This window comes from Triturus cristatus, chromosome 9 (genome assembly GCF_964204655.1).
Source record: "Triturus cristatus chromosome 9, aTriCri1.1, whole genome shotgun sequence".
NCBI lineage: Eukaryota > Metazoa > Chordata > Amphibia > Caudata > Salamandridae > Triturus > Triturus cristatus.
The window spans coordinates 923,699,558-923,723,313 of record NC_140592.1 but is presented as its reverse complement, the minus strand read 5'-3'; the positions used below and the strand labels follow the sequence as shown (position 1 = coordinate 923,723,313).

Genomic DNA, 23,756 nt, shown 5'->3' with positions numbered 1-23,756 from the left:
AGGCTGCAGCTATTGAGACAGCTTAGGTGAGCGAGGCGCGGGCTGCAGAGATAAGTGTACAACCTGAAGGTCAAAGGTTCAAATGCAAGAGGGTCGATTCCGTCTGTCAGTTTTCCGAGGCTGATAACATGAGTTTCAGGTCAGCAGACTAGAAATATTCATACATTTTAAAACACAAAAACATTCTAGAAAGAGTACTACGCTTTTCACAATTCATATTATTATTATAGTGGCGGCTTCCAAGAGATGAAACGTCTAAGACATGTAGGTTGACGTGCACCCTCCATGTCAAAGCTTCAAATTCGAAGGCGGCCAACTCTGCTTTTCATTCTCCCGACATGATAACATGCGCTGAATATCCATTGTCTAACAGAATCTATAAACGTTAAAGCGCAAAGACACGCCAGTAGGAGAAGTGTGCCCTGCCTAAGCACAGGTAATATTTGAATGACTGTTTCTAGAAGTTGACAGTTGCAAGAAAATGGTAAGTAGCCGTATGTGGAATTTCCTTCTATACAAATCAGAACAATTAATTGTTCCATCGATTCTACAATAAACGAAAGCGGTGGCTCGTTTGGGTGACTTATGTCTCGCTATTCAGACTTGTGGTCTGAAGACAGCATTGGAAGTCTGACTAGTAAAACGCACAGCTTTAACAGCTGCAGGGGGCTCGACGTGATCGCTGAACCAATGAATTCTGGCATAGAAAAAATTGACCGAAAAGAGACATTGCTATTGGTCGAATGGCTTTTGCATTGTCCCTTTGTGTAGAAATATTAAGGGAAAGGAGCACCATGTCGTCTTGTTACTGTGGAGAATACATGACCTGCTCGTAAAGTGCAAAGCAGTCCGGTGCTTTTTTGGGAGTGGGCTTGGAGGCTCTGGGGTGTGGAGAAGGGATCTGTGAAGCGGGTGGATAAGGTCCTGTACTTCTGAAACTTCAGGGTGAAAAGATCACCCTCTTCTTCACACGACACATTACCTCTGCTTCATAGAGGAACACAAGAATGCGCATATCAGATGGAAAACATATATGTAAATATCAACATCAGTTCACATAAAAGGCCATTGTGTGGGTGGGCATCACCAAACACAAACCTATACATTATCCATAGATCCTTTCTTGTGACAAGAATGAGGCTTCCCGTCACAAATCTGTCAGTCACTATAAAAAAAAACCCATCTTCCGTCCTTTTAGAGGTAAGTGCTCATGTTTGGATACAGCAACTGTCATTCAACCCTCGCCTGCCTGGGTGATTCCCACTCTATAGCAAAGCGCTCTGACACCTCTGGGTAAAGTTCGCGCTATATAAAAATGCATTGAATAAATAAATAAATGCCTAGGAGCAGACCCCGTGTCAGCAACACGCGCCACAGCGCCCCTGCCGTGGATGCAACACAGCAAGGAAGCAAGTGCAGACCGAGGGCTCAGAGGAGAATGTCCATTATACAGACGGTGCCAGGGTTTCCCCTGAGCGATAACTCTCCCTTTCTGCGCCTGTTAAACCTGTGTGCCTGTGTGATTATGGTGGAATTAAGGAGGGATTGGCACAGCCTGAATAGGTATTAACACACAACCGCTGAAAAGATTACAGCAGCTCCTCATCATTGCAATTACTTTAGCAGCAACCGGTGGCCGACCTGATGGTGCCTTCGGTGCCTGTGTGCTGTGTAAATACACTGTCACAGACGTCACTCCCATCTGCCCCTTGTCTGCAGGAACTGCTATTTTGAGAGGTGTCAATGGCATAACAAGCGCAGCCCATCATGGGACGGACCGAAGATGTGCACGCGGGGAATGCCTTTACTGGCGGTGAAAAAAAGTCCACAGTGTATCACGCCGCCAGTAAAGCATCCAATCCCCGCGTGCACATCTTTTGTCTCGTTTGTCTCCCCACGTGCACTCTGGAATCGTATCGTTTCCAAAAGGCACTCAGCATGGCTGAGCAGCGCATGCACTGCTATTCGCCAGGCCGAGACCTAAAAAGGCAGTAGGGCACCCTACAAGGCACTGTAAGTCATATTCAAGGGATGAAGAAATGTTAGGATCAGCTCGGGCCATTGGCAACAGAAAACTGTCTTGGCTGATGCCTTGGGTTACCCTGATCTCGCGGTGACAAAGATGACACCAAGAAACATACAGATTGGAGAATTTCAGACTTACGATAAGTAAGAAAAGAACAATAGAGAGCGGTTGGGGAGTAATAGGGACAGGCACTATTCCTGAATGGCAGGCGCTTGAACGGGAGAGGCTGTAATGGAAACTAAATACTAACAGCAAGACATTATTGCATACAAATCAGGACACTTGGAGGCAACAGGAAATAATACTTCAACAATATAACAAATAAACACAAGTCAGCAACATCAAAAAACAAAGCACCATGCCAAGACCTTTTGTGACGGCCAGTCAAGGTGTCCTCCTGAAAAAGGTCCTGTGTACAATTGAAATGGATAAGCTCAAGGCAATGGTGACCATGAAAATATGTGGTCTGGTGCATGATAAATGTATATAGTGAAAGTATATGTTTACTCCTGACTTAGTATGCGGAATTAACACTTGCAAATAAAAAAAAGGCTGTGTTATTCGTGTGCCCTTGTGTAACTATGCTTTATAACTTTTTACATGTAGCTGTTGTGTCAAAATGCAAGAAAGCACTTAATTACGTTGGTAGAAAAGCAACCATTTAATACACACAGAGCAAGTAATTTACAAATATAAGCGGTTTTGGAGGGGGCAGCCTGGAAGGGGAGAAACTGCAGATAAAATGCATCTTTGGAGAAAGCAAGGCCGTATGCTGAATGACTGGTGAAGGCTTATGCTGGTTGTTGACAGCCACTGCCCCCTCTGAAAACACCTGCTCTGAAGTCGGCACTGCCTCCGCCCTGCAGTTTTCCCTCATTTAATTTTTTTCTCTGCTCTACTCGTTTTCCACAACTGAGAGATTGCATAGTTTAATGTTAAGCATTAGGATCAACCCAGTCATGTTTCAGATGCCCCCAGAACTAAATTATTCACTAAAGGACTGCGAGCAGCTTTGCTATTTCACGGCCTAACCGCAGCTAAGTATAATGCAATTTTAGGCAGTGGAATAGCAAAGTTGCTCACGTTCTTTTGAGGGAGTGTGTCTGTGGTGCCTACTTCTCTCACACGACGTGGCTTCGCTTCAGCCTTCAACTCATTTCCAGAGCACTAGATTGGCCCTGTTTAGTTCACGCAGCGGGAGAAGGACAGAAAACCCCACGGAAATGGAGTTGTGTGATGTTATGGAGTGTGGCCTCAGCATGATGCAGCTCCTATTGCTTTTTTGTTCGTCTTCTGGTTCTCACGTACTTTGGTGAATTATTACTGTTTACGTATGACTCGGCCGAAGCAGATACCTGCATTCCAGAATGCCCAGGCAGGCACTAGGGTGTTATACGGTCCGCTGAGCCACCCGGACCCACATCTGATTTACAAGCCAAAGCCAAGCCCTTAATGTGATAACTGGCACTAACAAGTCCGCCTGCTAATTTGACTCGCCTGAAGCAGACGGACTCCGGAATGCCCAAGCACCACCGCACCAGTGTGGTATTCAGTCTTTTGAGCCAAAGCCGTGCCCACATCCCATATTTAAAAGCCAAACACTTACGCAAATCATAAATGTGAAGACGGTCACCAAACAGCTCACTGACTTACCTGTGTGGAGGGTGGAAGCACGATGACGATCAAAGTACGCAGTTCTTTTTCAAAGCAAGCAACGCCTACATGCTGCCTGTATCTTCATGCCGCACTGAGGAGACAGAAACACAGCCTCCTCCTACCGCTGTGTGACATCACATGCACACACTCGTACCGTATCTCTCAGCCTATCCAGACACTCCTCCTCCTCCTGTTACAGGAGCGCCTGGATTGGCTGGGGCAGACAACCTCACCACTCATACTGCGGCACTTTGAGTCACCCCCTGCTCCAGAATACACTGGTTAAGAGACACTGAGAGGCTTCTAGTGGGCATGTCAGGTAGGTCGGAGAGCTGCAGCAGTCCAATCCCACATGCGCACTTGGACTCTGCTAGTCAGTCTGTTAATAGTGTTAAGCCCCGCCCCCTCCTCAGATTTACACTGGCTTCTCCAGGCCCCGCCTCAGCCCTCGATGCTGTAACCAGCCACGGCCCGGCAGGTCTTCAATGCAATTCAAAACAGTTTTAGCAGTATTACACTCAATTGAATTTGGGGCCAAAATAGAAGTGGGGCAACGCCCCCATGCCCTAATGGAAGCACCGCCCCTGCCTAGACAGAAACGTTTTTGCCCCTTTCAATGCCAAACGCAACAAGAAATAAATTCGGTTAGAGGGAACATTTTCCCCGGCCTTTGGTGTTTAAATTACAGCACCTCAGTAAGGTAATAGAAAAAGGCAATGACCCAAGGTTGATTGTCGTCTTACAGTTAAATTAAATCTGCTCCTTTGTCTTGCTTCCAAAGAGCCGCTCTCAGATGCAATGGCTCTGCTAAGTGAAGTGTCAGAGGCATGGCCCGGGCGCTCGCTTTCAAAAGGAAATGGGCTTTAATTGACAGTGCCAAAGACAGGTTTAAGACGCTCTACACAAAACTGGGAAAGTTTCCAACATTTTTTTCCACTTTCGACCCTCTTGTGAAGCGCTGAACTGAACACAGAATTCCGAATAAAAATATTACGACAAAAGTATTACTCATTTAATAACGAGGCGTGCCAATCAAGTCTGTAAAAGAACAGAAGGCGAAAATTAGATTTAATTAGTTCGCTTAACATAATGTATACAAAAAGCTGAATCATTTGCCAGCAATCCACACCCACTCAGACCATTCCGATGGGCTCACCATTACAGAAATGTGTCTCAATTCGAGGAAAATTGTGGGTGATTTACCTGCTGTCCAGACAAGAACCAACATCCTCTGTAGCAAGGGTGCTAGGGCAGGCTGAAAACTAATTCAGAAACCATAGCAGGTCCCTGTCAAGCGAAACTCGTACTCAAGACTAACAATTAAACACATCTCTGGTCAAACTGCTTGGCAATGCAATAACAAAACAGCAACGAAAATCAGACCTAACATGAACCAGCAGATTAATTTCAGTTATTCAAAATTCTTACACAGTGTTCACTTTCAGGCCCTCTGTTCGCTTTTTAGGTCTCGCCTGAGCCAGAGCTTTAGCGCTGCTCTCGCGAGAGCTTTTGTAAAAGGGGGATCTGGAAGTGCAAACTAGTGCTTTTCAAGGCCTCCAAATACAGTGCATGTGCGCCGGGCGAGCGCACCATTTGGCAGCCTGCCTGATCACTTTCGCGGCCGCTTGGATATCCTCAGTGAGGCGCGCGGCCACTGAGGACATCAAAGCGGCCTCGAAAGTGCACACCATTTGCCACCCTCTCCCTTATCCCACTTCCTGCTTGTTAATGCCTTCTGTCCCTTTCCTATGTTTTTCTGTGATTGCTTGAGCTTTTTTTTACCACGGACGGGCACTTATGTGGGTGCTTGTGCGTCCACTTTATATTTACAAAAATCGCTCATGCAGTGTCGCGCTTTAATTTTAAATATGGTGGCAGCACCTCTTTTGCAGTTGCTTTATATTTACACACAAAGCCCTCGCTGCATGCCGTGCCATCGCGCCTTAACTTTAAATATTGTTATTTTTTTAAATTGTGCGCCAGCTTTATATTTACAGAAAAGCGCTCACTGCATGCCGCGACATTGCGCTTTAACTATAAACAATGTTTTTTTATGCGCCACACCGCACTTCAGCCATCCTCTGATTAGAGCCATCGGGTGTCTTCCTACGTCACAAACGCATCGTCTTCTCAATAAAAAGTCCCAGAGATAGTTTTCCTTCAGTGTACAACAGACCCATACTCCCACGGCCCCCTGCCGCTGAGCCCCAGGGCCTGGACCATCTGCACTGAGTCCAGACTTCTGAGTCATCCGCGGCTACACTACATGTCGCCTGCAAGCGTTGGTTGCTAAATTATCACCTCACATCTCAGTGCCAATCTCTTAAGATCTGGGGGCAGCAGTCACAGCTATGCGGCAAACGGAGCACCGGCCCTGGGGCACTGATTGCAGGAAGGGTCGTGATTTTAAAAAAACAAAAAAGATGCTTCGAACGATGTCTAACATCAAATTTAAACCACTCTGCGCAAGGGGATCCAGCACATGTACGAAAATGTTACGCCCTGAAAATGACAAACATAAGCATTTTAGGCTGCTAAATTCCCTCAGATTATTTTAGAAACGGTGTTTTGTGGCGTTCGTCAGCTACAAACTGACAAACATACCCCCACACCACACATCGTGCACCTCTGGTTAAAATAATGAAGGCTGTCGATCCCATCACTGTTGGACTTGGCCCTTCTGGCAGGTTCACCCCTGAACTTTTTGCTTTTTATTGGTAACTTGGTGTGGTGATTTATTTGGTTTCTGCGCACTTTCCCTGTGTCCCAGGGTAAAGTGCGTGCGCGCTGAGTGCATGTGGTGAGATAGGCCTGCCCTCCCATAGGAATGCATGGGGAATGTATGTGTCCCTAGTAGTTCCTGATGCGTGGGGTGTGCAGGCCCGAGTTTGGTATGTGCGGACTCGTGGGATTGAATGCTGCGCGATGATGTGTGCGGCGTGCATGTACCTAGTGTAGAAGTGCCACTTCTAGAAGTGGGCACTTCTGTGTGCAGTGTGTCTGGCGTGTGATTGGCTGGAGCTGGCTGGTGAGCCTGGCTCCAGGAGTCTGGTTGGGTCTGCCCAAGTGGTGAGTGTGAGATTAGCATGCTGATGGCTGGGGAGGAGTGCCCCTTGGACCTGAATAGGGCAGGGTTTTCCCCACACAGTGCTGGCTCCGCCCCCTGTGGTGCGACTGACGACCCTAGCCCTGCCAGTGAATAGAGTGAGGGGCTGAGCACATCAAGGGTGCTCTCCAACCAGCTGCGACTGGTTTTCCCCCTCACCCTGAACCCAGAACAAAGGGATTTGGTGTATAAAAAAGGGGCTGTGTCCCCTTACAAAATGTTCTTGTTCTGACTTGAATCTGCCAGGGGCGTGCTGCTGCTGGGGCCCAGGGGAAGGCTTGCCTCCCTGGGCCCTGCCCAGCCCCTGGATGCCATGGATACCTGGAAGACCTCTTTGCTGGGAGCTTTTTGCCCCATTTCTTTATGCCTCCAGGACTTTATTGACCTAGCGCCTGGATAGCGCTATCTTTTCCCCCAGGAAGGAGGAACATGTGGGCCTTGGCAGCGCTGGGCTGCGATCTCCGCCGAGGGAATCCCGACGTAGGGATTCCCCCCGTAATGCTGGTCTCGCGGGTGCCCACCCCGCTGTCTTTGCGCTAATTGTATGCAGGTGCCCACCCTGCGTCTTCATTGCCGTGTTATCACTAATGCGGGTGCCCACCCCGCTTATGGTTGTTCTATTGCGGGTGCCCACCCCGCGATCATTGAAGGAGAAATCACTGCCGCGGCCCGAGCTTTAGTTCAAAACCGCCGCCGAGTCCGCGGCCCGCCTGGTTGTGGGCAGGGCCGCGGGACGGAAGCGGAAGTGCCGCCATTGTGATGGGAGGCGGCCGCCGGGAGCTTGCGAGGCTCCACTTAGAAGTTCCGGCCCGGAGAGGAGCGGAGTCCCCGGAGAACGGCCCGGTGAGTACAGACGGGCTGGGGGACTCCACGCAGGTGCTGGGGGTGCGGGGGCAGTGCTCACGAGCCCCGGGAGGCTCCGACGTTGGGGGCATTATTTCTCGAGCCGGTGAGGCTCTAGGGGACATTGTTCTGTGGTGCTGTGTAGAGCCCCGAGAAGGCTCCAACGACGGGGCGATCTTTGAAAGAGCCCAGCGAGGCTCCACCAACAGGGGGCACCAGTTGTTTCTTTACGGAGCGGCCCCAGATGGCAGCGGGTCGCTCCCCCTTTGCCCCACTGTAACGTTTAGGGCCACGAAGGCTCTAGGGGGCATTTCAATTGTTTTATAGCCCAGAGAGGGCTACAGAGGCACGCCGGTGCCTGAGTTCGTTCCACAGCTGCACAGCACTTAGTGGGCAGCTGCCACGTTTAGGTTGTGCCCCTCTGAGTTTTGGACTGTGCCTCCTGCGCAGTCTTGCCCCTGACTTTGCTGGACACAGGGCGTCTTAGCCTGGACAAGGCCAGTTGGCCTGGGGACTGCCACAGGTGGTGGCATACGAGTTCTGGCGCAATTTTTCCTTGCTCTACACCTCTGAATGTTTTCATGCATCATGTGTTTCCCTTGCTCTACACCTCTGAATGTTTTCATGCATCATGTGTTTCCTTTGCTCTACACCTCTGAATGTTTTCATGCATCATGTGTAACGTTCTATTACCCCTACAGGTATTGTGATACTTAGGTGGTTGTTTGCTTTCTCCTAGTACAGGTGGTGCTAGTGAGGTCCTGATTCCCTGCGCAATATTTCTCCTAAGGTGGTTAGGGTTGCGTAGGTGGTACTTTCTGATACCAGTAGTTACCGGTTGTGTGCTACATGTTATTTTGTGCTACTGTGATATTATTCCTATGTTCTAAGTGCTAATTTCTACAAAGTGCTGATTCCGGACAGTGGTCCATGTGGCCCTGTCCCCTGTATATATAATCCCTTGTAAATTCTGCCCGTGCCTGTTGGCACCTTGTAAAGTGTGTGTTTTTACCTAATGTGTTGTGTATAATACAAAGGCTATTTTTATAGAATACCTTGTGTGGAGTTTCCTTTGTGGTGGGCCTTGGGTGTTGTTGCTGGGTGCGCGCGCAAACGCTTTACACATCGCCTCAGGGATAAGCCTGTCTGCTCGTGCCAAGCTACCAAGGGGGTGAGCAGGGGTTATCTTTGGCGTGTAACTCCCCAGCCCTGACTAGAGTGGTGGTTTCTGCCTGGCTTTGGCGCAAGCCTCAGCCAACCAGAAATCCCATTTCTAACATTGGTGATCAGCGGTGGGATTTGGACTTGCGTTTGCGCTGTACCGCAGCGGCAACTGGCCGCACTACAAAACTCTGCATTTAGATAAATCACATGGTATAGGGATTATTGTTCTAAGTTTGTTTTTAATTGTCATTTCTTTGGAAATGTGGTTTTGTGCACTGTGAGTTAGGTGTCCCTAGCTCGGGAGGGTAGATCATCCCCCTTAGTGCATTGTGTTTTCTGGATTCACCAGAGGGTGGGATCCAGTGGTGGCAGCAGATGTGTGTCCAGTGAATGTGGATGTCCCATTCCCAGTTCCCAGAGTAATAGTACCTGTGTCACGTGGTGGTCAGGTTGAGAAATCAGGGGCGGTAGAAACTGTCTTACTAGTCTGGGGGGTGTGTGTATGTGGATGAAGGATGTGAGTTCTCTGAAATAAGGAGCTTGCTGGTTGATTGGGTGTGAGTTCTCTGGGATAGGGAACTTGCATTGGGGAGTGATTCCAAAAGTAGTGGCTGAGGTGTCTTCCAGCCCAGCGTGGTGGAAGAGGTTCAGAGTAGCCCAGCTAGGTCTCGGTGTAGGGGCTCACGGCCTGTCTCTGCGGAGAAGGAGTGGGTGGGACTGCGTGTCTTCAGGTGCCCGAAACCCAGTGTCAGGGCCTGGATGGTTTCTTTAGGGAACATCAGGTCGGGGGCCTAGGCTGTACCAATAGGTCATTTGAGGAGGATCTCCCAGTGTCTAGAGGACGTGGAGCGTCTGTAATCAGAGCTCCAGTAGTCCTGGTGTCTGGCGGTACCGCTCCAGTTGGGAGGGTGCGGAAGTCCAGAGGGAGGGGTGAGAGGGGGGAGGGATTCCCCAGTGGGAACCAGTAGGTCAGGGACCAGCCGGGATGGCTGAGTCGCCACTGAGTGACCGTGGTGTCGCCACTTCTGTCCTGGGGGGTCTGCACGCACTGTCAGATGGACAGGAGGTCGTGAGATCAGCGCCAGGCAGACTGTCACACGACCCATTAGGTATGTGTCACCCTCGTTAAGTCCTGGTTCGCCAGGCATCTGACCAAAGGGTACGTCCCTCGGTTGGGGAGCCAGTAGTCGGTGTTTCCGGATCTGGACGTAAGGGCAGCTGTAGTCCTGAGGGCAGGTGGGGCTCATCTTAGGTGAAGAGACCCTGCTCTACAGTGGAAGGGGGTGCAGAGGGAGGGAGTCCTCGCCTCTGACCCCTTGGATCCCAGGTGGTAGACCAGTTGGTGGAGAGAGGTCCTGAACTGGTGGGAGAGTTGTGTTCTGGTGGGTGCTTCCCTGGGAGGGTGCGGAACCCCAGAAGTAGAGGTAGGGTGGGGCATTCTTGCCCGTGACCTCTGGTCAGCCTGAGGGTGCGGACCCTAGGTTGAAGGATCAGTGGTAGTTGGGAACTACACTGAGAGGGAGAGTGGAGAATGGCTTGTATGCCAGGGGTTACTACCCCCCACTCTGGGTTTGGCAAGGACCAGTGGTATATGGGTGGCCTAGGGCCTGGTCCTGGCCGTGGACAACTAGGTAGTACCAGTGGGGTAGCCTAGTTGGGCCTGAGCTCTTTTCGGTTGTTTTTTTTTCAGATGGAACCATGTTGATTGAGAATGGCGTAGAACAGGAGAGTGTCCCTGCAGTGCGGGCCTGCGTCCGTGTTCTATCGCCCCAAGCAGGGAAGACCATCACGGTGGTGATCGGTCTGCCCTGCGTTTTGGCTGGAAGGGGGTTGTGTTGGACTTGGCCCTTCTGGCAGGTTCACCCCTGAACTTTTTGCTTTTTATTGGTAACTTGGTGTGGTGATTTATTTGGTTTCTGCGCACTTTCCCTGTGTCCCTGGGTAAAGTGCGTGCGCGCTGAGTGCATGTGGTGAGATAGGCCTGCCCTCCCATAGGAATGCATGGGGAATGTATGTGTCCCTAGTAGTTCCTGATGCGTGGGGTGTGCAGGCCCGAGTTTGGTATGTGCGGACTCGTGGGATTGAATGCTGCGCGATGATGTGTGCGGCGTGCATGTACCTAGTGTAGAAGTGCCACTTCTAGAAGTGGGCACTTCTGTGTGCAGTGTGTCTGGCGTGTGATTGGCTGGAGCTGGCTGGTGAGCCTGGCTCCAGGAGTCTGGTTGGGTCTGCCCCAGTGGTGAGTGTGAGATTAGCATGCTGATGGCTGGGGAGGAGTGCCCCTTGGACCTGAATAGGGCAGGGTTTTCCCCACACAGTGCTGGCTCCGCCCCCTGTGGTGCGACTGACGACCCTAGCCCTGCCAGTGAATAGAGTGAGGGGCTGAGCACATCAAGGGTGCTCTCCAACCAGCTGCGACTGGTTTTCCCCCTCACCCTGAACCCAGAACAAAGGGATTTGGTGTATAAAAAGGGGCTGTGTCCCCTTACAAAATGTTCTTGTTCTGACTTGAATCTGCCAGGGGCGTGCTGCTGCTGGGGCCCAGGGGAAGGCTTGCCTCCCTGGGCCCTGCCCAGCCCCTGGATGCCATGGATACCTGGAAGACCTCTTTGCTGGGAGCTTTTTGCCCCATTTCTTTATGCCTCCAGGACTTTATTGACCTAGCGCCTGGATAGCGCTATCTTTTCCCCCAGGAAGGAGGAACATGTGGGCCTTGGCAGCGCTGGGCTGCGATCTCCGCCGAGGGAATCCCGACGTAGGGATTCCCCCCGTAATGCTGGTCTCGCGGGTGCCCACCCCGCTGTCTTTGCGCTAATTGTATGCAGGTGCCCACCCTGCGTCTTCATTGCCGTGTTATCACTAATGCGGGTGCCCACCCCGCTTATGGTTGTTCTATTGCGGGTGCCCACCCCGCGATCATTGAAGGAGAAATCACCGCCGCGGCCCGAGCTTCAGTTCAAAACCGCCGCCGAGTCCGCGGCCCGCCTGGTTGTGGGCGGGGCCGCGGGACGGAAGCGGAAGTGCCGCCATTGTGATGGGAGGCGGCCGCCGGGAGCTTGCGAGGCTCCACTTAGAAGTTCCGGCCCGGAGAGGAGTGAAGTCCCCGGAGAACGGCCCGGTGAGTACAGACGGGCTGGGGGACTCCACGCAGGTGCTGGGGGTGCGGGGGCAGTGCTCACGAGCCCCGGGAGGCTCCGACGTTGGGGGCATTATTTCTCGAGCCGGTGAGGCTCTAGGGGACATTGTTCTGTGGTGCTGTGTAGAGCCCCGAGAAGGCTCCAACGACGGGGCGATCTTTGAAAGAGCCCAGCGAGGCTCCACCAACAGGGGGCACCAGTTGTTTCTTTACGGAGCGGCCCCAGATGGCAGCGGGTCGCTCCCCCTTTGCCCCACAGTAACGTTTAGGGCCACGAAGGCTCTAGGGGGCATTTCAATTGTTTTATAGCCCAGAGAGGGCTACAGAGGCACGCCGGTGCCTGAGTTCGTTCCACAGCTGCCCAGCACTTAGTGGGCAGCTGCCACGTTTAGGTTGTGCCCCTCTGAGTTTTGGACTGTGCCTCCTGCGCAGTCTTGCCCCTGACTTTGCTGGACACAGGGCGTCTTAGCCTGGACAAGGCCAGTTGGCCTGGGGACTGCCACAGGTGGTGGCATACGAGTTCTGGCGCAATTGTTCCTTGCTCTACACCTCTGAATGTTTTCATGCATCATGTGTTTCCCTTGCTCTACACCTCTGAATGTTTTCATGCATCATGTGTTTCCTTTGCTCTACACCTCTGAATGTTTTCATGCATCATGTGTAACGTTCTATTACCCCTACAGGTATTGTGATACTTAGGTGGTTGTTTGCTTTCTCCTAGTACAGGTGGTGCTAGTGAGGTCCTGATTCCCTGCGCAATATTTCTCCTAAGGTGGTTAGGGTTGCGTAGGTGGTACTTTCTGATACCAGTAGTTACCGGTTGTGTGCTACATGTTATTTTGTGCTACTGTGATATTATTCCTATGTTCTAAGTGCTAATTTCTACAAAGTGCTGATTCCGGACAGTGGTCCATGTGGCCCTGTCCCCTGTATATATAATCCCTTGTAAATTCTGCCCGTGCCTGTTGGCACCTTGTAAAGTGTGTGTTTTTACCTAATGTGTTGTGTATAATACAAAGGCTATTTTTATAGAATACCTTGTGTGGAGTTTCCTTTGTGGTGGGCCTTGGGTGTTGTTGCTGGGTGCGCGCGCAAACGCTTTACACATCGCCTCAGGGATAAGCCTGTCTGCTCGTGCCAAGCTACCAAGGGGGTGAGCAGGGGTTATCTTTGGCGTGTAACTCCCCAGCCCTGACTAGAGTGGTGGTTTCTGCCTGGCTTTGGCGCAAGCCTCAGCCAACCAGAAATCCCATTTCTAACAATCACAGACCACCATACAAACCCTAGTCACTGTTTGCCAAGCTGCGCCCTTAGTAGCGCACTGAAGTAAAATGTTATGGAAGCGTCCCTTCCCTCAAATGCGCTCCTTGTTTCCAGGGACTATAAACTTCCCTGTCTCCAGCCCGTTAAGAGGTCAACCACCCCTCCCCCCCCAGCAGCACAGACGAAGGCACCCAGGACCCCTTCCGTTTACACTTCACTCCATTGGTCACAAACCAGCTGTTCTTTTGAAGAATCCTTCTGGGGTGCGAGAGTGACTCCTGAGCCGCTCTTGTCTAGCGAGCTACAAAGTGCAGGCTAAGCCAACGGCCCAGTACACAATGCAGGCTACTGCACATACAGCAGAATACACACACTGCCCAGTACCTCATGTATAATACACACAAAGCCTGCTACAAAGTGCATAACGCACATACAGCACAGTGTAGAGTGTATAATACACACGGATCCCAGTACTGCGTGCACAATTCACTCACAATGGTTTGTGCATGCATTCACCAAGCAACTTCACCACATTATTACCACCCCGTTCAAGTTTGCTTCCAAAAACCGCCTTCCACCAAAAGCCCTTCCCACCCATCACCTGACAAGGATTGACTTGTTAGTGGGCACTAACACAGAGACTTGACAGGTATCAGACATTTCCAATGCAATAGGTCTCACATTTGCGAGAGTTTGAGCTATTGGCATTGCAAATGACATTGTCTTTTATTTATCTGTTTAAAAGAGGCACAGTTACTGCCAGCCCTGCTTTTCGTAAGCAAGAACTGTAAGTGCAAGGTGCATGTTTACACACCACTTGCAGGTTATAAAAACAGATAAATAAAAGGCATTGCCATTTGCAATGCCAATAGTTCAAACACTCGCACATGCGAGACCTATTGAATTGCAAATGCTTGTTGTCTTAGCTGCTACTATGTAAACATGCGCCACAGCGCTCCGGGTTGCAACCGAAAGGGAGCATTAGTGTCGGTGCCTGCTTCGGCAATGGAGAGACTGCTAAGTGCGCTGCTTGATTTCCAAACAAAAGGCAACACTACAGTGGGTCCCTGCTTCGGCGTCTGGGGGACTGGCGAGTGCGCATTGCTTTCAGTGCGCTGAATTAAAAGAAGTTCCAACTTGGATTAAAACAGTATTTGGGCCATGGGAGACTGATAAGAGAAACACACATAGTATGCTACAGCCAATAAAAACAGAGGAAAAATAAGTGGCAAACACACAAACCAATGAAAAGCATGGGCGGGATGTAAGCACCTTTTAAGCGCTGTGCAGGTGAAACCTATAAAAAACATTTTTTTTTTTTTTTAAAGGGGCTTGCTTGCCTAACCTTACGCAAGACCTAAAATACCAACTCAAAGTGTCTGTAACCTAACTAAAAAGAACTCTTTCCCTGTGAAACCAAAGCAGACCAGAGAGTAAGTAAAAACGAATTAATAAGAACCCCAAATCACACACAGACTGAGAAACACAAAAATAAGCCAAGGAAACCTATTTTGAAACCACCCATCGCAGCGTTAAAAACGGAAAATGAAATGTGCCAATTGGTTTGTATTCTTCTTTTACCAATCAAGTTTTTTCAATACTGAAGCTGATTATTTTCTTTACTGTCTTTGTTCAAAAGCAGCTAATGTCTGCGTTTCCTGCAGATAGCAGTGCTCGGCGCCGACAGCTGAATTATGATATCTATCACATGTGTTCTAGGTGCAAGTTTGTTTTACATATACTTTCAAATACTTGTTAAAACGTTCCCAGATCTGGAACCCAATCTGGTGCATAATCAAAAAGTTTATTGGCAATGTACTTTGAAGCCTTTGAAACATCGTTGGTCTCAGAAGTCCTAAACAGACCCACAAATCCCTCATTATTATTCACTAAATACATAATAGGAGCATTGCTGGGCACTGTTACCCATTTTCAGCTGAATCTATTACTTATGATATGCATCATTACACTGAGACTCTTCGTGCAAGTTAGTTATATGAAAATAGAAACGCTCCGAGCAAGGTTAAATATTTTCAAGAAAAAGACAGTTATCTATGGAGTGCATCACACAATTCAACACTGTCATTCAACAGTCTGCTTCAAAATGCTATTAAATCGATCTGCAAATAGCATGCTCCATTATGGGGCGCTCATCGCACTTGCTTCAAAACAGACTATCATAAATGAAAGAAATCCTGCTTTTTCTTGAGGGTCGTTCATGTTGATGCTGTCCTGCTGCTTCACACAGATGTTCCCTATGTCCTCTGCTCGCTGAACAAAAGTTTCAAAGCAGGAAGATTATGCTATTAACTGCTGTAAAGCTAGCCGGGTAAAAGAAAGGACAGTCCCTTCTTCCATAAATGAAAGGTAATTAGGGCAGGAGGGAACATTTTTAACCTTTTTAAAACAATTCTGTATTCCTTCCTCACTTCTCCATACCACAAAAAGATATGACGATAATTACTATGGCCAGAGTGCTGTGGCAATTTTTGTCGAGAAATGGGGGGGGGGGGGAAGGTGGAATGGTACAAAGAGAAAAGGTAGGGAGGACATAGGGGAGAGAGCAGGAGAGGGTGACTTTCTTGGAGACTGTGATAGAAGAATAATGGCTTGATTATGCGTGGCCAGTAATTCTCAGTTTAGGCATTAATAAGAGGTACTATTTGAATCAGTAATTAAACGATGGGCAAGAAAACCACAGCCTCCTAGTTTTTCTCCCACAAATTTCCTTTCTCCAATCACCCACAAAAATCTGAACCAGGAAGCAGGAACCAGTATTGACGCATCGTTTCTATTTTATTTTCCATTTTGTCATGGGTTAGCTTATGATGGGACAGTATAAGCTCTCCTGGGTGCTAGACTACCGATATGGCGGTTCCGCCATTCTTGGAATCGGAACCTGTATGTCTAATTTGGGAGGAGGTGGATACATTACATGTTAGGCGTTCAAACATTTCAATAATTATTATACTGGTGCTAAAGAATATCCTACCTGATAATGGAGTACATGTTGCACATTCGGAATATCGAGCCCACGGGCAGCAACATCAGTTGTTAAAAGAACGCAGCTGAAACACATTTGAAGAGTGGTGACTGACATTTAAACTTTGAGACTTAACAAGAGAAAAACAGACATGCAAATGACACAGCAGAGAAATACAGCCAGCACAATCCCACTTTTACATAGACTGAAGTTCCTGTCGTTATATAAATGTAGACAAGCATATACATCTATGACAACATTTTCTGTTTCATTGCCAAAACATCTTAAGCACTTGTACAGTTTTAATCTTCACTCTCTTCTCACTCCCCAAAAAACCCTATTCAGGAAGCTAATCCATGTATCCATCCCCAATTTGTATAAAGTAACATTTTCTTGCATTTCTCCCACGTCTACTGAATTTAAACTTTACACAGCCAAGGCTTCCGGCTGTGAGCTTTGCTACATGGATCTTATTGAGCCCCTCTCCATCTACTTTAGGAAGAGAATAGCTTATTAAAATCTTTAAACAAAAACTTCACAAAATATGACCCCCATACCCATACAAAAGCCAGGTTTCCGTCAGTGAGTCATTTTCCATTTTGAAACACTACATTAGAAAAACTTTAAAAGACAACTTTCAGCTCCCCTGGATGCAGTCACATTTTTAGCTGGAACTCCCCTTGACTTTTCACAGGCATTCTTTTAGGATGATCAGCCTCAACTTTCAGTCCTTTTACAATAAGTAGAACTATTCCTAGGAACAGTGCTTTTTAAATGCTAAAGTAAGTCCAATCTCAAAAACATGTCAGTGCCTAGTGGGGAGATCGACTGAACTTCTTAAATTACGTGGGGGTACAAAAAGACTTTTCGATTGGAAACCAGCCTTATGAACTCTTTGGACCTTGCTATCCCTTCCTGAGGAGAGTGAGCTAAGGTCCTATGCTGAACAGAGGCTCTGCGGTCTCCAACCTGTTCCAACGGCCAAGCAGAGCAAATGTTTCCAATGTCGTTGCATTTGTCTGCATTACCTGCAAATTTCAGCTGCTTTTAAGCCACAAGAATTACATCTTCATGTACCACCCCAAAAGTGTAAGTCATTTAAGCCATGCTCCCCTTTCCAAGCAGTACAAAAAAAACACAAAATCAGGGGAACATGCCCCACAATTCTTCATCTTCTGCTGCTACTTGTGCTCCATATCTACATCCCGCCAAGGCTTCCAGACACAGTGAGGATCAAAGCTAAATGTTCAGTATCATAATGGGCATACACAATGGTTTTAAGCCTGAATTTAAACTTCTGATATATCAGCCACTATCATTTTATCTGTGCCTATAATTTAATTAGATTAGTATCTGGGCGCCAGATATTTCACCTAATTTGGATGCAATGGGTGTTAGGGTGACAGTCTTGTGCAATTCAAATGAAGAGGGCTGACCCAAATGGATGGAGAGGGCTGACCGACCGAAAGCCTCACCATATATGTAATGCATATGTACTTTTTTTTATTTTATTAATTACATGAAGTAGAGAAGGTAGCAATAGCTGTCTAAAGATCAGACCTAAAAAAAGGACGTACATTTGGCCAGATCATCATTCATGGAAAACATGTTATGAGGGCTTAATGAAAACCTATGTAAAAAAAAATAAAGTCTCATAATCCACTGTTGGTGATTGCAAGTGAGAGTGACATGAAACACCAGCAACAAACATTAAACATCTTCATCAATAGAAAGACTTGTGGATTGCAAATGATAATGGCATGAAACCGAACACCAGCAATAAACATTATAAATCGTCATCAATAGAAAGACTTGGGGATTGGGAAGAAAACAGACATTTTGAGCAGTGAAACTATACTGGACGCGGACATCCTCACCAGCAACGCTAAAATAAATATAGCTGAATAAAAAAAAAAAACCTCAATTGCACACAATACGCTCTGCAATCCATTATTAAATTACTGAAATAATGGCTGTATTTATTGACTTTGTGACCAGGAAAGAGAGTAAGGAAGGGTGTAGAAGACACCACTAAGGTGCTTTAAATGTGGTGTAATCTACAGGTTAACACTTGTGGATGTCATTCCTGTATTGGTGCATGACCTTATTTTCTCAAAATACCCGTTTACAACACTTGCAGAGGTTCTTGTAATTTAGTATGTATTATGAGCACTCTATTGAAATCAAGGGGCTAGATATGGCCCATCGTGGTAAAACGCATTTTTCTTAACAGGAATAGTTAGATTATTGGAGGAGCTGCCAAGAGAGCCATAGGCCCACTGGCACTTTAGTTTGTACAGGATTATTAAGTAAAAGTCTCAAATCGCCACTAACAGCACTGTTAGTTATCAATCCACTTACTTGTCACGCTCAGAGAAGCGCTCCAGATTTTTTAGCCTCTGCTTCTGGTGCATGTTTGCATGCAGAGGCAATGGGGTGCTATCCAATATGGTAAGGAGATTATTAAGGCGCTTGATACAGTCTATGCTGTTGGCAAAGACCATGGTTCGCCCCGGGTACTGGAGTAAGAAGTAGTAGAGGTAATAATCCTTCTCATTGGTATCACAGTGGATCTTGGTCTCAGTCAAGGTCTCCACCGTGGCTTCTTTCCGTGTTAAATCGATCACCTTGGGTTTGCCCCTCAACCCGATTTTATTGATCAGTGCGTCCAGCTTGGACTCTTTGTCCATTTTTTTCGAGTTTTTCTTTTGCATGACTCTTGTGGGAGCCTGATGGATCAAAGTTAAGGTCGCAGAAAACACAAAAGTCTGCCTCTTGGGGTTGTAGACTGAATCGTTTAACAGCTCCAGAAGCTGAGAGAGTTCAACGAAATGCCCCCGTTCTACCATTCGGTCTGCTTCATCAATCACAAGGCACCTGCCAAGCAAAATACAAAAAGTGAGCTAGTTTTTGTATACATCTTTTTTTTAAATCAAGTTTTTAACCTAAACATTCCTGGGCTTATCGGCCAGCGAGACATTATAAGGTTTCCAAAACAGTAATTTACAGCTGAACATTTGTCAACAATAGGCCACAGCGAATCAATTGCAGTCCAGATAAAGCTGCAACCCATTTCATCTTCAACCAATCTTCCCCTTCCGTCTCCCAACTTTGGAAGGGGAACCCTCCTCTCAATTTGCTCACAATGTCAGAAGCCCCCAGGGGCACAACCATCAACCATCACAATGCAAAATGACAGAAAGAAAGAAAACAGGGTATGACGCTTCGATCCCTACTCGATCAAACATGCCCTAGACCCTCTAGCAAGGATGAAGCACAGACTGCGACACCCCACCACAAAACGCAATATACAAGTTTCCATTTCGCCTCATAAAGGGAAAGGGGAGTACCAATCATATTACTAATTAATCGTTCCATTGCTAAAACAGACCTGAGACTGTGATGTCATTGGGTCAGCAAAGGGCAGTCTGAACTTTTCCAATTATAAGCTATGGTCAAGCTTGGCGACTCCCAAACATTGCAGTGCCATGTGCTCCTCTGGTTTCCACCATGCCTACAAATCAGTCAGTAGGTTAAGCACAGCAACATTAGTTCTGCTGTAAAGGGTATTGGATATCCCGAATATGCTTGTTTGACATTTGTTTCCAAAAATGCAGAACCTTAGGGCAGGCCCACCAAACGGGAGGGCCCCTCCCAGTGCTGCACTGCCTCTCTAGTACCTCAGGGATGCAGTGTGGTACATACAATTAAGTCGAGATGGTGAATAGTGCCACCCGAACCAGATTTAAAAATGGATTTCAATTCCTAGGACCGAGGCGGAAAATGAATGAGTGTCCCTTCCCAGTCGTTCCCATCACTTTAATGTCATCTGAACCCCAAAGCTCGTTCCAATTCCTTATTATATTTACATGCAGTTGGCACATCTTGCACCAACTGCAACTTGTTAACGCTAGAAAGGGGACCTCTAGAGTCCATGCGATTGAACAATAGTTTTGCAAATGGATTATTGTCCCTAGTGGCTGCGAATTGGTGATCCAATGTGGAACATCTGCATAGCCAAAGTTCAAAGGCTTCCTTACATTGCAAGAAAGACTTGGGGTTGTTTTCATCAAACATCTGAATTCATGCCGCATCCCCCTGCCTCCCCCTTCCTTTTTTAATTTCAAAGTATTTGTCAATTTGGTAACCGACTGCTTCCCGGAGGAGAGGGTTGAGCAGTAATGAAGGATGCAGTTGCCAAACCCCTTAGGTAGCCAAGTTCACTAGAACCGAAATGAAGCATGATCAGAAATTGCATTGACTATCGAGCTGGTCGAGCCATGATTGTATTGCTCAATAAAACAATCAATGCAAGAGTCTGCATGGTGAATGTGGGAGTAAAAGGTATAACCAGAGTCTGAAGGGTGTAATTTGCGCCACACATCTCTAAGGCCAAGATTCAGTAGGGATGTCTTTACCTACTTCGAGAATGTCCCTATCTGGACTGCCCCGCCTCCCCCCTCCAAACCCCTATTCCATTCCTGGTGAAAATCGGCGAGCGTTTAAAGCTCTCATCAGGACAATATCTCCATGTCAAAACTCTACCATGGGTGCTCCTGCTGGTGTGCCTCATCAGTATCTCCCCGGGGCCACCGCCTGCCCGGAATTTGCCACAAACCTCTCTCCACCGCAGCGAGCTGAGGCGCCCGGCACCGTCCCCAGGCTGCAATGCCATCTGTCACGCCGGGTTGACCAATGCCACTCAAGCAGGCATATCATGTCCTGCAGCTCGTCAGGGTTCCATGGCCGCATTCACAGTGGGACCTACATGGAAAGAATGTTAAGGGCCATGCAGAAGCTACCGCAGAGCATGTCCAGGTACGGTCATCATGGCTACGCCAGCCTCATTCCCCCCACCCATGAGCTACTTAAAACAGCATGCACACTATGTAAATTCTGTAAGAAACGTCTCGGTTTGTGTGAGATTTTTATTAGAAATGAAGTCAAAATTGCAATGCAGAAAGAACTACTAAATCCAGCTATCTCTTGTACCCCACATCATTTTGGAGATGGATCGTGTGCCTTCTGTACTCCCCTACATTTGGACCATAAAAAGACAGCCAGATTTTTCTGTGTAAAAGGATTCTGTCTCTGGTTTTGGAGCGAAAGCCACAACATCAGTCTTATTGCAGGTAAATGTACATGAGATCTATGCAAAGTAATATCATTTGCACTGGGATGTCAGGTGGTCTTAGACAAGTAAGAGACTACATAGGAATTACAATTGTTCGGCAGGGAATAACAGGGCTCCTGGGTAGTTATCTTAGAAAGGTGTAAGCAAAGTACCATGTCTATTAAAAAGCACATTGAAGTCCTAACTAGGCCTGGGCGGTAAATTTCGTTCCGCTAGCGGAATTTGCGATATTTTGACGTTTTTGCGGTCCGTGAAGAGTGCGAAAATTTCAAAGCTTTCGCAATCTGCCGCGAAACAGAAGTATTTTTCTTGTTCGAGCTTTAAAAATGCGTTCTCGTGCGCGCGGTCGCGACTTACCGGGTCCCTGCGTTCGCCAACGAGTTTTTCTATCCATTTGCGTGCGCCACGAAATGTTGTATTGTTGGTAGCCGGTCGTGCTATCCCGCGAGAGTTTGCGATCGCCAACACGTCATTCGACCCAGAACAGGAAATAAGCATCGCGAGCAAGATGGCCGCGCCCATTAGCGACCGCATGGGCAAGTTGGAGCTATATTTCCCCGTGAGCACGCATAAACACATCGCGGGCGGGAAAAGCAATCTCCGCATCTTCGCGAAAGTTCCGCGTGCTTGCGTTGATTTTGAGCAATTTTGCGATAATTGGCAAAAGTCAATTTCGCAAATTCCACCCACCCCTAGTCCTAACATTACAGAAAATCACAAACCCAAGATTCAGAAACGTCGCACTTCAATCCGCATCATAAATCTCAATGCACTCTAATTGCTACAATTTAGGTAAAGGAACTCCGAAATCATCCTGATCTGCTTCAAGATCAGTTTTTTTCAGACCACAACCAAAAGTACACAGGCAGAGGTGTGAACCTACTTTTGAAGAAATTATATGCATGCACACACGTCAGAGAGTGATCTAGTGTTCTCACACTCATGAGTAATATTAGGATGCGAACAGTGGCACCTTCCTCATTCAACAAGAGGCAGAGATCCCACCCACTCAAGGGTGCCATACTTCATCATAAGGCCCCGCTCCTCGTTTGTATCGGTTTGCCATGATATATAAAGTAATACTTTCAGTTGAAGCGAAGCTTTAGAAAACTGATAACAAAATGGCACCTCGATGGAAAAAAGGGACCAGAAAAGAGAGCCAAGCTACATTGTGGCTTATTAACAGCTCTATTCTAGCTGCCAGCTTGTTAACATCCTTGCGTCAGGTCAACATGTCTCAGTCCCCTATTGTAAGGCTAAAAAGTCTGGGGCTTTTATCAGGACATGGGTCTCTAATTACACTGCTTAATGACACTATGAAGGGTGCCCCTAGGATCGCTGTCCTGACAGGAACTGTCAGTGTAAAATACAAGAACAAAAATTTACAGAACCAATCACCCAGCACAGTGTAGGTTAAAATTCGCCCTACAATGTAGTAAATCAATAAACTAAAAGTACCATTTTCAGACTAGGGGCAGGACAGCATTTGAGACTTTGCTTAGGCTACTTTTTCAAACGTCCATTGAAGATGCACCCAAATGGATGCCACCACAAGACGTCTTCAAGATGTTTCTGAGCTTCTCTATACCCACTTGGAATGTTCAAATACGCACAAGGCCGAAATAAGCGCTTCCTATTTACTAATAGTCTGATCTTTTTATAGAACACTGTATTTTCCATGTATGCCGCTCACAGTCCAGCCAGCCCCTAGGCACAACGTGTAGTGATATCAAGAAGGCACATCCACAAGTGCACCCTGTGCTGCTCCACGTGATGTGCCCTCCTGAAGAGTCCGACACGCAGTTATCCCGTGCACATTTGAGAAGAGCGGCTGAAAACCTTTGAAATGTAAAACTGAGCATTTGGCCGGATCGAACTGTAAAAATAGGTCTATGAAGTAATAGTTTAATGGGGCCTAACCAAAACGTTTCTGAGTTCATGAAAAAAATAGATCTTTGGCCAACGCCAGCCAAACAAACATAACAAGCATTTGCAATGCAACAGGTCTCGCATTTACGAGAGTTTCAGCTACGGACATTTTAAATGACAATGGTTTTTATTTATATTTTGGTTTTTGAAACGTAAATAATGCACATTGTCATTTACAATGCCAACAGCTTAAATTAGCGTAAATGCAAGACATATTGCATTGCAAATGCTTGTTTTTTATAGTCATTGCCCAGAATGTGCATCCGTGGTAGGTGGCCACCCTAGACAAGTAACAGGTTGATGAGTGATACACCTAGCAGCGTGTGCCATAGAAAACTGACCATATGGCCTTTGCGCAGAATGGCTTTGCTCCTTCCCTCCAGCTCTCTATAGGTAGATACTGCCATTCAGACGACCTCCGCACTCTAAATTTTATGAGAAAAAAAATAAAATTAAAAAAAAGAGGCAAACTCCATGTGTGACTCCATGTATGGCAGTACAGGTCCGCAGTAGATT

The 23,756-nt window shown here is 47.4% G+C and overlaps 1 protein-coding gene across 2 annotated transcripts in view; it reads right to left on the bottom strand.

The window, feature by feature from the left end:
• The window catches only part of DDX24 (DEAD-box helicase 24), a 204,041-nt gene that overhangs the window by 86,934 nt on the left and 93,351 nt on the right, over positions 1-23,756 (bottom strand). For both annotated transcript variants that reach the window (XM_085626472.1, XM_085626473.1), the window contains exons 5-6: positions 18,539-19,054; positions 16,187-16,262 (exon numbers count right to left, since the gene is read on the bottom strand). In XM_085626472.1, the coding sequence (XP_085482598.1) occupies positions 16,187-16,262; positions 18,539-19,054 (592 nt within the window). The remainder of the gene's footprint in view (positions 1-16,186; positions 16,263-18,538; positions 19,055-23,756) is intronic.